General features: G+C 39.2%; 1 protein-coding gene across 1 annotated transcript in view; it reads right to left on the bottom strand.

Annotated features, from left to right (window-relative positions):
• Nucleotides 1-908: 908 nt before the first annotated feature.
• Nucleotides 909-15,078, bottom strand: part of ANAPC4 (anaphase promoting complex subunit 4) — a 41,155-nt gene continuing 26,985 nt past the window's right edge. Inside the window, exons 18-28 of the mRNA XM_060012734.1 lie at nt 11,091-11,147; nt 10,705-10,761; nt 8,626-8,719; nt 5,303-5,400; nt 4,669-4,730; nt 4,548-4,586; nt 4,350-4,451; nt 3,463-3,537; nt 2,365-2,538; nt 1,605-1,728; nt 909-1,238 (exon numbers count right to left, since the gene is read on the bottom strand). Of these exons, the coding sequence (XP_059868717.1) occupies nt 1,011-1,238; nt 1,605-1,728; nt 2,365-2,538; nt 3,463-3,537; nt 4,350-4,451; nt 4,548-4,586; nt 4,669-4,730; nt 5,303-5,400; nt 8,626-8,719; nt 10,705-10,761; nt 11,091-11,147 (1,110 nt within the window). The 3' untranslated portion in view covers nt 909-1,010. The remainder of the gene's footprint in view (nt 1,239-1,604; nt 1,729-2,364; nt 2,539-3,462; nt 3,538-4,349; nt 4,452-4,547; nt 4,587-4,668; nt 4,731-5,302; nt 5,401-8,625; nt 8,720-10,704; nt 10,762-11,090; nt 11,148-15,078) is intronic.

A 15,078-nucleotide genomic window follows, 5' to 3' on the forward strand; every position in this document is an offset into this window, starting at 1 on the left:
ATATATGAAATGGGAACTTTGAAAGTCACATGACAGTACCATTCTACTTTAGAAACGAGCATTAGGAAATCAACAAGCGCTCATTTGCACTAATGCTAAATTATGTTTAGTTGATCCCTATTTCTCATGTTCCCAAGGAATCAACCACACAGACAGCCACATATGTCCTTGACCAATTCTGAACAGGGGAAAAATACACTTCTAAACACTGGTGATTCAAAGAATTCAGAGCTCAAATAAAGTAGCAGTGAGAAAAGATAATCATGCAGGCGTCAAGCAATGTTTTTGCTATTTAGATCATAAAGATAGCACCCATCTCTTGGCTTATTTAGGGTTATAGTAAATCAGTATAAAAACATAATTTTGAAAGCATTCTGGAGATCTAAAGTGAACTAGAAGAGGAAGATGGAAAAACAGGAACAAATGTTGTCTGCGTTTTTTTTTTTTTTTTTTTTTGCGTTACGTGGGCCTCTCACTGTTGTGGCCTCTCCCGTTGGGGAGCACAGGCTCCGGACATGCAGGCTCAGCGGCCATGGATCACGGGCCCAGCCGCTCCGCGGCATGTGGGATCTTCCCGGACCGGGGCACGAACCTGTGTCCCCCGCATCGGCAGGTGGACTCTCAACCACTGCGCCACCAGGGAAGCCCTGTTGTCTGCGTTTTAAACATACTAAATGCATCAAAACTTCCAGTGATGAATGACTAAACGTAATTTCTTCCTGATACAGGAATGATTCCTGATACCTACCTTTTGACAGAAAAGATTAAACTTTTTCTTCACATTCAATTTATATTTTCTTTAACACTAGTTCTGCACACAGTATTAAAAAGAAATCATGGTGAAAAGAAAATCTATCACAGTGGCTATACCACTAAAAGAAGATGACGCAGAACAAAAAAAATAAAATTTACTGTTTATTTCACAAAGAAAATTAAGTGGTCCAACACATCTTCGATCATCATCTGTGTCCTTTCTGACAAGAGAACATACAAAATAATGGCAAGCTAGATCATGAGTCTAGCTCAGGGTCAAGTTTTTCTACTTTAATGACCATCTCTGGAGCTAAAGCAGCAGTGCCAGCTTGCTGGTTCTCTGCTTCCGACTCAGACAATACTTCTTCCTTTATTTTTACAGGCTTATTACTGGCTTCCTCCTCTTCATCTGAAGACTCATCAAGCTCCCATTCATCATCTATGTCCATTTCAAATACTCTCACATGACGGAGATTCGAGCTTAACTAAAGAAAAGGCCAAATAAAGAACTTTTAAAATGGCTTAACTAATACATTATATATAAAAAATTAGAAACAAGAAATCGGAAAAAAGTGGTTTTATAGGCAAGTTATTTTCCAATCAATTTACAACAAAATCACTAAACTCAGCTTTCATTTTGTATAAAAGGATCTCCACATACAATTTCAAGATTACTAAAATCTAAAATTGTTATTAATTACTTAGTAAGCTTTCTCAGAACAAGAGAACTAAATAGCTAAGGCCACTACCTGCTCATAATCAATAAAAGCTTGACATCACTAAATGTTTGCACTGAGAGGACTTACAGATCCTGTTGCTTCTGTTACTCTTTGCAACAATTTAATACTTACCACACAGGACACTTTGCGAAAACCATTCCCAGCAACATACTGTGCTTTCATACTTTCCAGTAATCTCCAGTGCTTTTCAAAGTGCATGGTACGGGTGGGAATAGCACTACGCTGCTCATCTAGCCTAGAGAGGGGAGAAAACCAATCCAGGAGTGAAATGGGGCTGTTCTCCCTGGTTTACTAGGGGTGGTATCAGGGTTTGATTTCTACCAGTATTCCCATTTCCAATATAATTCTACCAGCCACTGTATAAAAAAGCTGTGATACTATATTCTATGAAAAAACTGCATTTCCAAATAGGCAGAATACCTTTTTAAGGCAGAAACCTTAGTAAGGTTTTTGATTCACTTTCAAGGTAAGCAAATGGACTCATTTTAAAAATTAGAGATCTGCCTATTTAAATTTCAATCTAAAGCCATCTCGTTCAACTGACCTTGAACGTCTATGTGGCTACTGAAGTCCTAATTCTGAAAGGAAAATACTAAAGGCAAATCTAAAATAACTCTACTACAAATTGGGGTTCATGCTATCCTTGAAAACAGTTCCATTCTCTACACCAAATAATTCCCCACCTTGTTCCAGCAAATAATTCTTGACAGAAGAGCTGTTGAAGCCAGTATTTTTTCAATAAAAAAATAGAAGCATTTCTGCTCAGCTGACTTTATTTATCTATCAAACCTAAAGAACCAGAATGTACAATATACATTAAAAAAACATTTAACTGTTCTATCAGAAAGACAATCTTACTAATGTAAGTTACCTTGTAGAGTAAGACCCAGTGAACTGATATTCTGCAGAATCTTCACTGTTATACACTAAAGACAACGGCAACTGGACCAAGAGTCTATCTCTTCCTTCACGTCCTACAGTGTCTTTAAGAACTACTGTGACAGTTTCATCATCATAAAACTGTGCATCTAAACAACTGTAGGTGCTAGAATTAAAATAAGTTTTGTTATATCAAAGATGTTATCATGACTGAGAAAATACTGTATATATAACATTATACTGGTACCAAGCAGAAAACTGACAATGAAAATATCAAGTGACATTCTATACAGTAACATTTAAAATATATCATTAGTTTACACTAAAGTCACAGTTACCTGTTGTACTGATTATTCACAAATATAACTAGGCCCTGAAAATAGATAATCATGAAAAAAGAAAAACCTGTGAACTTGGTTCACAGCTCCAGAAAACTCTTGACATCAATGGTCAGGCCTTAAGCCTGTAGAGATTCCATGAATGACACCATGTATATACATGTGTGTGTGTGTGTGTGTGTGTGTGTGTATACATATATACATATATATAATAAACAGAGTTTACTAGAGTGAAAAGTAAAAATAAGATTTACATATGAAAAGACACAACTTCAAAGACATTATCATAAAGAACTTCGTTTATGTAAGGAAAAGAGTAAGAAAAAGGTTGGTTTAGGATTAGTGTCAGTTCTTTCTCTTGCAAAAGCCTCAGGATGACATCAAGTATTGTTACCCTTTGTGCCCTAAGAAAATCCCACCCCAGTGAGAAGGATACCACCTCACACCTCGCTGGTCATAAGAAGACCTTCAGCCATCTGCCCCCTGGACCCACATTATTTTCTTAGTTGACAAAGAGCTCAGAAGTATTAATTGTAGGAAAGCACACTATAAAAATTCCTGCAGGCCAGTAAGGTTCCTTTCACTGTAAGTCAAATCATCCTCTAAGTATAAAATACATAACCAACCCAGCCCCCTAAGTTGCAAATGATGAAGGCCTTCTAAGAATATCATCACTGTAACTGAGTCTAGCCATATTCCTATAATTGTATTTATTATATATACATCTCACTCAAACAAGATTCAAGATTTACCTTCTTCTCACTTTTTCAGTTGTGGCATATGTGAAGCTCCCAAATTTAATAGCAATTAGTCCATTACTTACAGATCTTCAAGAAAGAAAGGGGGTGGGGGAAGAGACTTTGTAGAACAAGTTGGATAGGCAATAATCTATATATGCTTGAAAGAACATGATTGTTAGTACATTTACCTAATCACCAAACCTGAGACCCAAATACTATTACACTCACTCTAGAATACTGATAACTGATATAAACCCCTGATAGATAAAACTAACATCAAAATTACAGCTTAGTTTAAAATCTTATAGTCACCAAAGTAGCAAGATTCCTTATAAAATAAGGATGTTTGGGACAACCAAATTATTTCTCTCGGGCTACATCTTGGTTTCAAAAACTTTCCCTCAGGTTTAGTTTTAAATCATTTAAGATCCTAGTGACATCCTGAATATGATTTATTTTTCAGAACTTTTATTTGCATTCTCAAAAGAAGTCTCTATATGCAAGGCTTCTTGTTTAATGAAAGGCATACTTAACCTGAGGTAAAAATCCTTTCTATAAGGAAGCCAAAATATAATTTTGAACTTCCACAAGTTGATGAGATATAATCCTGACTATTCTGTTGTTATATTTTTCCTAACCCTAAAAATATCCTACATGTAACAGCTATATACCAATACAAAATTAAATAATCTAGAATTAAAAGGGATCACATAGCTTCCTAATTTGGCATTACCACCTTAAAAATGTGAAAACGAAGACCAGAACAGTTAAGTTAGCAAGCTTAAAGTCATAAGGCAGCTTAACTAAAACCTGAAATGTAGGGAAGGGAAGTGGTATGTTTTATGATTAAAAATAATAAAATCTTATCTCCTTGGTTCAAACTTCAGATTAATACTTACTGGGAAATATCAGTATGTCTCCTTAAGATGCACATTTTATAAAGTGAATCTTCTAAAATAGTAAAAAGAAGATAATGCAGATTTGAGGTTTTATTATTCCACCTAAGGAAAAAAGTTAATGTCAAAATATGATTATTTAGCTACCAATGCAGAGAACCAAACTGTATTATTCACATGAGATAGGGGAGAGACACTTACAGAAAAGGGAATTTGAACAATCTACGTGTGGAGTCCTCACTAAAACAAAAGAAAAAAAAGAAGTAAGAAAAATTTTAATTGGCTGCTGAATTATATCACCCAAAAAGGTAAAGAGAATTACCTTCTAGCATCTCTATATAATGGAATACATATTGCTTGATTCATCGATTTTCCAATTACATCCTAAATAAGATTTAAACATATAATTAAAGCATATACATACACAAAAATAAATACTCCACAGAAAGTGACTGCTCGTCACTGTTTAAGTCTAGTGCAAAATCATCTATATCACCAACCTTCATGCAAGAAACTTTAATGACAGTCATGGCAGTAAGGAAGAGAGAAAGTTCTGAGCTGAAAAGGACCCTGGAGATAAGTGATGGCAGGTTAGAAACCACCTCTTCTAGTCCCATAGCATCAATCATCCATCATTCATTCAGTAGTTAACAGACACATCAGCTCTGTAACTAAGACCATTTATAATAAGTCTGTTCTGGGCACAAGTAAAATACTAAAGGACGTCAACACGTTCAATAACCATGTAGTTATTTTTTAATTTATGTAAGAAAGCAACAATAAGAGGAAATATTAGAGTGAGCCATATGAAACTGCCATTTTTGTTAGTCAGAAATAGCTGAACACCAGCATTTTGATATGGTTCATCTTAATAACTACGACCATTTACATAAGCGAGCCGCATAGCGCAGATGTTCTTGCTCCTACACAAAAACATGCATTTCTTTCAAACTTACTGCTGGCTTTTGCAAGCAATGATCAATAACGTTCTCCATCCGCCTTTTCACAAAATGCAATGATTTTCGAGGATAATAAGGAAACAGCAGAGGACTTTCTGGTTTGAAACAAAAACAAAAAATAAAAAGCTATAACAAACCAGATAACTAGGAGAAACTGATCTACTGCTAGAGCCAGCCCACACAGCTCATCTGATGGTGGAACTCTCCCTGGCCACTTCATTATACCTTGGCACGACCTCACTAAAGATGACTGTGGCCTTCTGCCTTGCATCATCCCCTGCTGCCAGTCCTTGCAGCTTATTATTCTATATTTTATTTTTTCCCACCAAAATCCAACAGTATGCTTCTGCTGGCTATAAGAAAAAAGGGATGATTTGGAAACCATAAGACATATAATGAAATAAGTTCATTTTTCTCTCTTCTTTGCCACAATGGTATAACAACAGCGCTTGTTTTGGAAGAGTGTGATAGTGAAAACAAAAACAGGAGACAAGAAACTGGTGCTATGAAAATAAGCTCTTTACTTTTGAAAAGACTACTTTATCAGTAGAAAGTAATATATAATTTTTCATTTAGTGACACCAAGTATGCTAGGTTCTTTTTATACCTGTTATTTCTATTGTTTACAACAGCTGTATATATTAAGCATCATACTCTTTATTTTACTGATTAAAAAAAGAAAAAAAATGAGGCTTAGGAGGTGTAGGCAATTGCCCAGCGTGAGAATGACTAGGAAGCTAGACTCTGAATCAAACCCAGGTCCAACTCCCAAGCCCACCCTCTTCCACTGTGCTCTGTAGGCCTCCCTCACAGCACCTCATGTCCCAGCTACACTGGATAAAAGGAGCTTTAATCGTGTTAACATTTTAAGCTCCCAACAGGGGACAGACGCTGTGGTATCATAGAGAGATATTTGGTCTTTGTCCCCAGTTCCTGGCCCAGAGCTCCTTAATGAGTTTTAATGAGGCCCTTAGATAGCTTCAGGATGGGGGCTGGTCTCCATAAAGACCAAGCCTTGATTAGAAGCTTGGAACTTTCAGCCCCTTCCCTCGACCTGCGGGTAGGGGAGAGAAGCTAGCGTTGAGTCCCGTCACCAATGGCCCCTAACCCCTACATAATGAAAACTCCACAACGCCCCTAAACGACAGAGCAGAGGGCCTCTGGGTCGATGCTTAAGGTGCTGGGAGGGCAGTGCGCCTGGAGAGGGGATGGAAGCTCCACGCCCCTCCCCATACCTTGCCCCATGCGTCTCTTCCATTTGGCTATTCCAGAGTTGTATCCTTTATAATAAACTGGTAGATGTAAGTTAAGTGTTTCTGAGTTTTGTGAGCCATTTTAGCAAATTATTAAAACTGAAGCATGGGAAGCCCCAACTTTGTAGCCAAGTGGAACAGAAGTGTGGGTAACCTGGGGACCCCGTACTTGTGACTGAACTCTGAAGTGGGGGCAGTCTTGTGGGACTAAGCCCTAACCCTGTGGAGTCTGGTGGTAACTCTGCAGAGTTAGTGTCAGAATCAAACTGTAGGACACCCAGGTGGTGTCAGAATTGGTCTCAGGAGGGAAAAAAGCCTCTCATTTTGGTGTTGGAAGTGTTTTGAGTAAAAACAGCTCAGATGCATACTGCCTGCTTATATGCTATGTGCCGGGCACTATCCTAAGTGCTTCATCTAGGTTAATTTGTTTCATCTTCCCAACAGCTCTTTGAGGGAGGCGCTCTGATCACCCTCACTTTACAGAAGAGAAAACTGGGGCACAAAGAGGTCAGGCAACGTGCCCTCAGCCCCACACCAGGGAGTGGCAGAGCAGGACTTCAGCCCAGGCAGCCCGGCTTCCAGCACACCGACCTCTACCCACGTAACAACACCGACTCTCTCACATCCCCTGGGAAGCTAGGTGTGCTAAGCATTTAGCACTTGATTTTTGCAAAGTGCTAGGAAGAAGTTTCATTAAAGGTTTCTTAATAGCTCCATAATGACAGTTGGTATTACTTCATACTAGACTAAGAAACTGGGAGATTAATGAGCTTGCCCAAAGTCACACACTAGCAAACTCTTAAGCATTTAAGAGATGGAGTTAATCTGAAGTTAAACATGAGAACTGTAACTAAGATTACACCTTTCTATTCAGCCATAGAAGATGTGGGGAGAAAAAAGGGTAGAACCCGTTTTTAGTCCAAAGTCCCCAGGATGGATATTAGCCCAACAGTGACAGGGTCCAGGTGCCACACCCCTGCTGGTACACTGCCATCAGCCCTCCCCAGGCATCCTTCCTTACTCCTTGGACATCCTGATTAAATACGGTAAATGAGCTGAGTCAGCTGTACTTTTATTTTCCCTCTATTCAATAGCTAACTTACGTCAATACATCTCTCTCAATTGATCTTAAAACTCTCAAACAATGTAAAATACGTCCTGCTCTGAAAAAGAATTTGGGCTTGTAGGGTTAAATCAAAACAGCAGTAAGCAAAGTTCTGGGCCTGAGATTTCTCCGCCTCCCCCCACTCACTCACTCATTCAGATACACAGCAACCACACAGAGCAGAGGTCACTACTAAGTCCAGTTAAAAACTCAGGCTCTCAAGTTAGCAGAATCCTAGCTCTATCGCTTACCACCTTGGGGCCTTCTCTAACCTTCAGTTTCCTCACTAGTAAAATGAAGATAACAAGTACCTACCTCATAGGTTCTTGTGAAGATTAAAAGAGGTAATATATGTATGTGGCTATTACCCCAAGGATCTAAGAAATAGCTAAACTGTGGTCAGATTATTCTTTGAGAAAGCAAAGAAACAGATGCTTTAAAAATCTTTTCATCTAAAATGGAGACGTTTCGACATATTTAATGGTTGCTATTTTGTGCTGTATTCCCAGTAATGTTGGCTAAATAAAGTTTTACCAAATCAACATCCTAGAGAATGAAAGCATAACAATTAAAAATACAACCTCAGAAGAATACAGTGATGCATCATTATAGGAGTTAAAAGCATCATATGCTCTTAAAAGCTAATAAATTGGAACTGGCAAAACAGACTTCTCTGACTGATAGGCTCTACAGTTTTCTTCCCAATATCCTATTTTTTAATACATATTTTTTATAATGGACGATACTTAAGCAATCTTACTACATCACAGTTAATATCAGAGTGTTTCTGAACATGGTAATGTCATATACTGTTATTATTTTACTGTTTCTATAATCAAATAAAATGGACACAGAAGATAAATCTAAAGAACTTGGGTAAGTATTCAGCAAGTACACTTGCTGATGTACTGGTCTCAAATAAATATAAACATGGCCAAAATCCATGTTGGTTCATGAAATACCTTTAAGGTGGCTGCTGTTTTGAAGAAAGTCATACCACTGGTTCCCTTCTGTGTTAGGGGGTGACACAAGATCATCATCTTCGTCTTTCAAGTACTAGAAGTACAGAATTAGAAATTTAAGTTTTGTAAACCAAAGCATTAGGCTCCGAAATTGTTTATATTTAACATTATTCTACTTATTTTGTTTTACTGCCAAGTCCTCTGAAAGTGCATTATTCTGTGAGATGACCAAAATCTGCTAAATGCCAAGCAACTGAACTGCAAACATTAGAATGCTGCAGATTTAGAGACTATAAATTGAGTTTAAATTTCATGTTCTATTTTCAGGAAGCACATTTTAAACTTACATATGTAAGTTTATAAATTTGAAAAGTATCAACTGTCAGTGTAATCTATGGCAGTAGTTCTCAAAGTGTGATCCATGCAGCTCTGAGAGTCTTCAAGATGCTTTCAGAGATCCATGAGGTCATTACTATTTTTATAATAGTATCAAGATATTATTTGCCCTTTTCACTGTAATGACATCTGCCCTGATAGTCAAAAGCACAGGTGGAGAAAACTGCTGGCACTTTCACCAAGAATCAAAGTAGTGGCCCCAAACCATACTAGCAGTCACTATATTCCTTTTTGCCACATACAGTTTCACTAATCTCTAATGAGGCTATTAAAATGATTAAACTAAATCTCAACAAAATCTTTTTAATATTCTGAGTGACAGAATTGGGAAGTATAAATAAAGCACTTTTGCTGCCTACCAAAGTATGACAGTTATCATGAGGGAAAGCATTTATGAAAATGTAGTTGTGAGTCAGGCCAGGCACTTCTTTGTTATTAATGGAATTCCATTTTCACTCAAAAGAACAACTGGCAGACAAACTATGATTATTCATTCTTGGGTATTTGGCAGATATGTTCTTGAAAATAAAGAAAGTGATCCTGTCACTTTAAGCAAAACAACTGACAGGGGTTTCCCTGGTGGCGCAGTGGTTGAGAGTCCGCCTGCCGATGCAGGGGACACGGGTTCGTGCCCCGGTCCGGGAAGATCCCACGTGCCGCGGAGCGGCTGGGCCTGTGAGCCATGGCCGCTGAGCCTGTGCGTCCAGAGCCTGTGCTCCGCAACGGGAGAAGCCACAACAGTGAGAGGCCCGCATACCACAAAAAAAAAAAAACCCACAAAAACAACAACAACAAAAAACTGACAGTATTTATTACCAATGATAAAATTTAAACATTTAAGCCAAAATTAAAATTTTTGAAAAACATGTATCTGCCACTATGTGCTTGACAACCTCACAGTAGTTAAACATTGTCTGATGAGATTGGTAATGACATTAACAAAATCTGACTTTTGGATACTTTACGAAGAAAGGTGTCAGCATATGGAAGATCGTTGTAATTCAGCGAATCAGTATTTTCCAAATGACCAATACATGATATGGCAAAACCACATGCCCAGCGTAGAAGATCCATCCAAAGTGCAAGGTAGATGAATGAATTTTAGTGAATCAGAATGTGAAAAGTCCATGATGCAATTTAGATTCCATACTGAAACTAACCTAAGATACTACCACTTGTCAGGATCTGGTGTAGTATCAAAGAATATTCACAGTTATCTAAAAAGCTATTAAAATACTTTACCCTTTCCAACGACACCCCTGCGTGAAACCAGGCTTTCTTAACCAAAACAACACATCACAATAGATCGAATGCAGAAGCAGATATGAGAATATAGCTGCCTTGTCTTAAGCCAGACATCAAGGAGATTTGCAAACATATAAAACAATGCCATTCTTCACTTAATTTTGTTTTGTAAAGTATAGTTACTTTTCGTTAAAAATATTTATATTAACGTGTAACGGTAAGTGGGTTCTCTCCGGAGTCTTCAATAATTTTAAGAATGTAAAAGGTTCTGAGACGAAAAAGTTTAAAGCTACTCTTTGGTGATTTTACTCAAAGGGCACGGTTACTATATAATGTGGCATTATATTACTTTCAAAAAGTTTTGTATAATAAAGACTAACACTGCTAAAGTTTTAAAAATAAAAAAATTAGTAACTAGATTCAATCCAGAGCCCATACCTGACCAACTTTTTCAACGTTAAAATATTTTCCTTTTCGATTATAAAGATCTGGAGCCTAGAAAGAATAAATATAGTTTAATTCTTAAGTCAACTCACTGAGGAAAAAAAATCTTATATATTTACACCAAAAACTCTATTGTTTAAGAAAGCTGTTGGTGGCAGGTACTCTTTTATATGTAGTAACACACACACAAACAAAAGTTCCATTCCTATGCTTTACATTTAATAAATAAGTACTGCCATTAATTAGCTCAATAGTTTAAAAAGCATACAGAATTGCTTAGAACTTCAATTAAATTGGATTAAATTTGATTACTTCCTACCATTATCCCGATTTACTGTGATTGTTTTTTAAGAAGCACTATAGAAATACCGATTTCCTACCTCATTGAAATGTTCAGTAAGAAATTCAGCAACAAATGTGATGTCTTTTTGAGTCATCTATCAAAACCAAAAGGAACAAAAGGAAAACAGATTAAGATAAGAGAAAGCTTGCCAATAAAATTCTATGTAATAATAAATGTGACTTTTCTACTATCTACTAAAAGTTATGGGACAAATAAGCAAAGTTCCTTCAAAGAAAATGTCAACAGAAATTCAGGAGATTATGCAACTCTGAAAATATGAAATCCTAGGGCTCTGAGAAGCATGTAATTAAATATTTTAAACCCATTTTCCAATCAGCGACGCCAATAGCTACAGAACTCTTTATGGCCTAAGGCTGTTTATTATTTTATGCTTTATGCTAAGACTACGTGTGTAGAGTCCCTCCTTTGGGAGTAGGGGACTGTCAGTCCAGATAAATGACCTCAATGTGAGTTAAAGGCTGCAACCCAAGAGCGCTTCAGTGTTGGCCCTCTGCTTCTTTCAATGACCCTGCCTTCTCCCTATCCCGGTTCTTCAGCCCTCAAAAAATTACACATTGAGGGCTCTCCCAACAAGTAACATATTATGTTTCCCCAAATAAAGCTAAGAGTGATATCAGAGAAACAGCTAAGGTGAACGCCTCTGGTTTGCAAGGCCAGTCATCCACAGCACAAAAGATCTACTTTGTGTAAAAGCTGTGATCCTTTACTCATCTGGGCCACCAAGGCTAATCTTTTTTTTTTTTTTTTTGCGGTACGCGGGCCTCTCACTGTTGTGGCCTCTCCCGTTGCGGAGCACAGGCTCCGGACGTGCAGGCTCAGCGGCCATGGCTCACGGGCCCAGCCGCTCCACGGCATGTGGAATCTTCCCGGACCAGGGCAAGAACCCGTGTCCTCTGCGTCAGCAGGCGGACTCTCAACCACTGCGCTACCAGGGAAGCCCAAGGCTACTCTTAATGCTCTCCATTTTTTCAGACTCAAAATTACCTAATCTATCTGAATCAGACAGTTTGGGCAGGGGTGAGGATGAGCGAGCTGCAGGAACCAAGTGGGAATTTTGCCTTATTCTGTAAGATTTTTTTAGAAGAAGGTTCCATTGCTACTTGTCACAATCCTTAGAGTCAGAAAGAAACTGGTGTTTGCCAGACCTCAACATAGGTACTAATACCTAAGTACTAGCTTTCCAAGGAAAATAAAAATGCATTTAACATTTTAGGAAATTAAAGTAAGGAATCCAAACACCCTATGTTATATAGATTACAAAATCTTACACAAACATGAAAACAATAAACTTAGCCATAATAAAGGTGTTCTGTGAGATTAAAAAAAATATCAAACACGCAAATTAAAAAAAAAAAAGGCTTACTAGGATCTGTCTTGTGTCTAGAGCCTAACATCTTGTTAACTAATAACTGCATAAGACTACCAAGATGACCAGCAAAGCTGAGCTCAACCAGGGCAATATTAACATATTAGGAGAGGGGCGGAGTCAAGATGGCATACTAGGAGGATGGAGAATTTCTGTCTCCACACAACTAGGGCACCTACCAGGCACAGTGGGGGACCATGGACACCTAAGGGGATGAGAGGAACCCCCAGCGACCGGGTAGAACGTGGGGTGTGGGGGGAGTGAGGGGGGAGCATAAGTGGAGGCAGGACGGGACTGGCGCCCCTGAGGGGCAGCTGGGGGATGGGAAGGGATCCCACGCCCAAAGGGGGGAATTGTGGGACCATTGAGAGGGCAGAGGATCAAAAGGGAGCGTGGCCAGGCTGCCCCTGCCCACCGAGGCCCCCTCCAGCCGTGGGTCCTGAGGGAGTAGGAGGGAGGGAAGGGAGAGCAAAAATAAAGGCCAGACCTATGGGACCGGCACCCCTGAGGGGCAGCTGGGGGAGGGGAGGAGTTCCTACAGCCAGAGAGGCCCTCCCATGGTTAGGGGTCCAGTGGGGATGAGGGAGACTGTTGGTGGGGTGGCGTGGAGGAACGGAAGGGAATGTGGCCAGTGCTTTCCCTGCCCACTTAGGCACCAGGGAGCCTCTTGGGCTCCTGGGCCTAATCCTCTGCCCTCAGAGCCTCCCTCCTGCCGTGCAGAACACAAGCCCCGCTCCTACACCCCCACCCAGGGCCCCGCCTCCACACTCAGAGATGCCCTTTGAGAACCCCTCCAACTGCGCTGGGCCTAAACCCCACCCACACTCCCCCACCCAGGGCCCCGCCTCCACACTCCGGAACTCCACAGCTGGAAGGCTCTCCTTTGGAGATGCTGCCTCTCCCCTTAAGGCGCAGGTCCTAAGCAGAGGCCCCGCCCCACGCTCAAACACCACCCCCAACCCCACCTAGGCTCTGCCCCACCTTAAACCCCACCCCTAAGCTCCACCCCTGCCTAAACTCTGCCCCCATAGCCAAGGCTTTTTTTTTTCTTCTTTTTTCCTCTTTTAGACTGGGGTTCTGTTTTACCTTTTTGATTCATTTATATTTTATTTTTTTCTAATAAATCTTTTACTTTTCTAATTTTATATTATTCTTTATACTTTGTTATTGTTCTCCTTTTGGCTTGTTCCCTCCCCCCCCCCCCCCGCTTTCTTTCTGTTGTGGTTTTATTTTACTTTGTTGCAGTTGTTTCAATTATACTTTTATTTTTCCTAATATATTTTTTATCTTTCTAATTTTATTTTGCTTTTTATTCCTTGTTATTATATTGCTCCTTGTTTTATTTTTGTTTTTTTTTGTCACGCCACACGGCTTGCAGGATCTTGGTTCCCGGGCCAGAGGCTGGGCCCGAGCTCCTGCGGTGGGAGCTCCGAGTCCAAACTGCTAGACTAATAGAACCTCAGACCTCAGTAAATATTAGTCGGAGTGAGGTCTCCCAGAGGTCCTCATCTCAGCACCAAGAGCTGGCTCTATCCAACTGCCTTCAAATTCTAGTGCTGGAGACCTCAGGCCAAACAAACATCCAATAAGACACAAATACAGCCCCACTCATAAAAAAAAAAAAAAAAGAAACAACAAAAAAATATGTTACAGACAAACAAGCAAGGTAAACACCTACAAGACCAAATAAATGAGGATGAAATAGGTAACCTACCTGAAAAAGAATTCAGAGCAATGAGAGTAAAGATAATCCAAAATCTCAGAAACAGAATGGAAAAAATAAAACAAACATTCAACATGGATCCAGAAGAACTAAACAGCAAACAAACAGTGATGAACAACACAATAAATGAAATTAAAAGTACTCAAGAAGGAAGTAATAGCAGAATAACTGAGGCAGAAAAACGGATACGTGAGCTGGAAGACAAAATGGTGGAAATAACTGCCAGGGAGCAGAATAAAGAAAAAAGAATGAAAAGAATTGAGGACAGTCTCAGAGTCCTCTGGGAAAACATTAAACACACCAACATTTGAATCATAGGGGTCCCAGAAGAAGAAGAGAAAAGAAAGGGTCTGAGAAAATATTTGAAAAGATCACAGTCGAAAACCTCCCTATGTGGGAAAGGAAATAGTCAATCAAGTCCAGGAAGTGCAGAGAGTCCCATACAGGATAAACCCAAAGAGAAACATGCCAAGACACATGTTAATCAAACTATCAAAAATTAAATACAAAGAAACAATTTAAAAGCAGCAAGGGAAAAACAACAAATAACATACAAGGGAATCCCCACAAGGTTAACAGCTGATTTTTCAGCAGAAACTCTGCAAGCCCTAAGGGAGTGGCAGGGCATATTTAAAGTGATGAAAAGGGAAAAACCTACAAACAAGATTACTCTACCCAGCAAGGATCTCATTCAGATTCAATGGAGAAATCAAAAGCTTTACAGACAAGCAAAAGCTAAGAGAATTCAGCACCACCAAACCAGCTTCACAGCAAATGCTAAAGGAACTTCTCTAAGCAAGAAACACAAGAGGAAAAAAACCCCACAAAAAAATCCTCAAATCAATTCAGAAAATGGTAATATGAACGTACATATCGATAATCACCTTGAATCTAAATGGATTAAATGCTCCAACC

This window comes from Delphinus delphis, chromosome 5, assembly GCF_949987515.2.
Source record: "Delphinus delphis chromosome 5, mDelDel1.2, whole genome shotgun sequence".
Taxonomy (NCBI): Eukaryota; Metazoa; Chordata; class Mammalia; order Artiodactyla; family Delphinidae; genus Delphinus; species Delphinus delphis.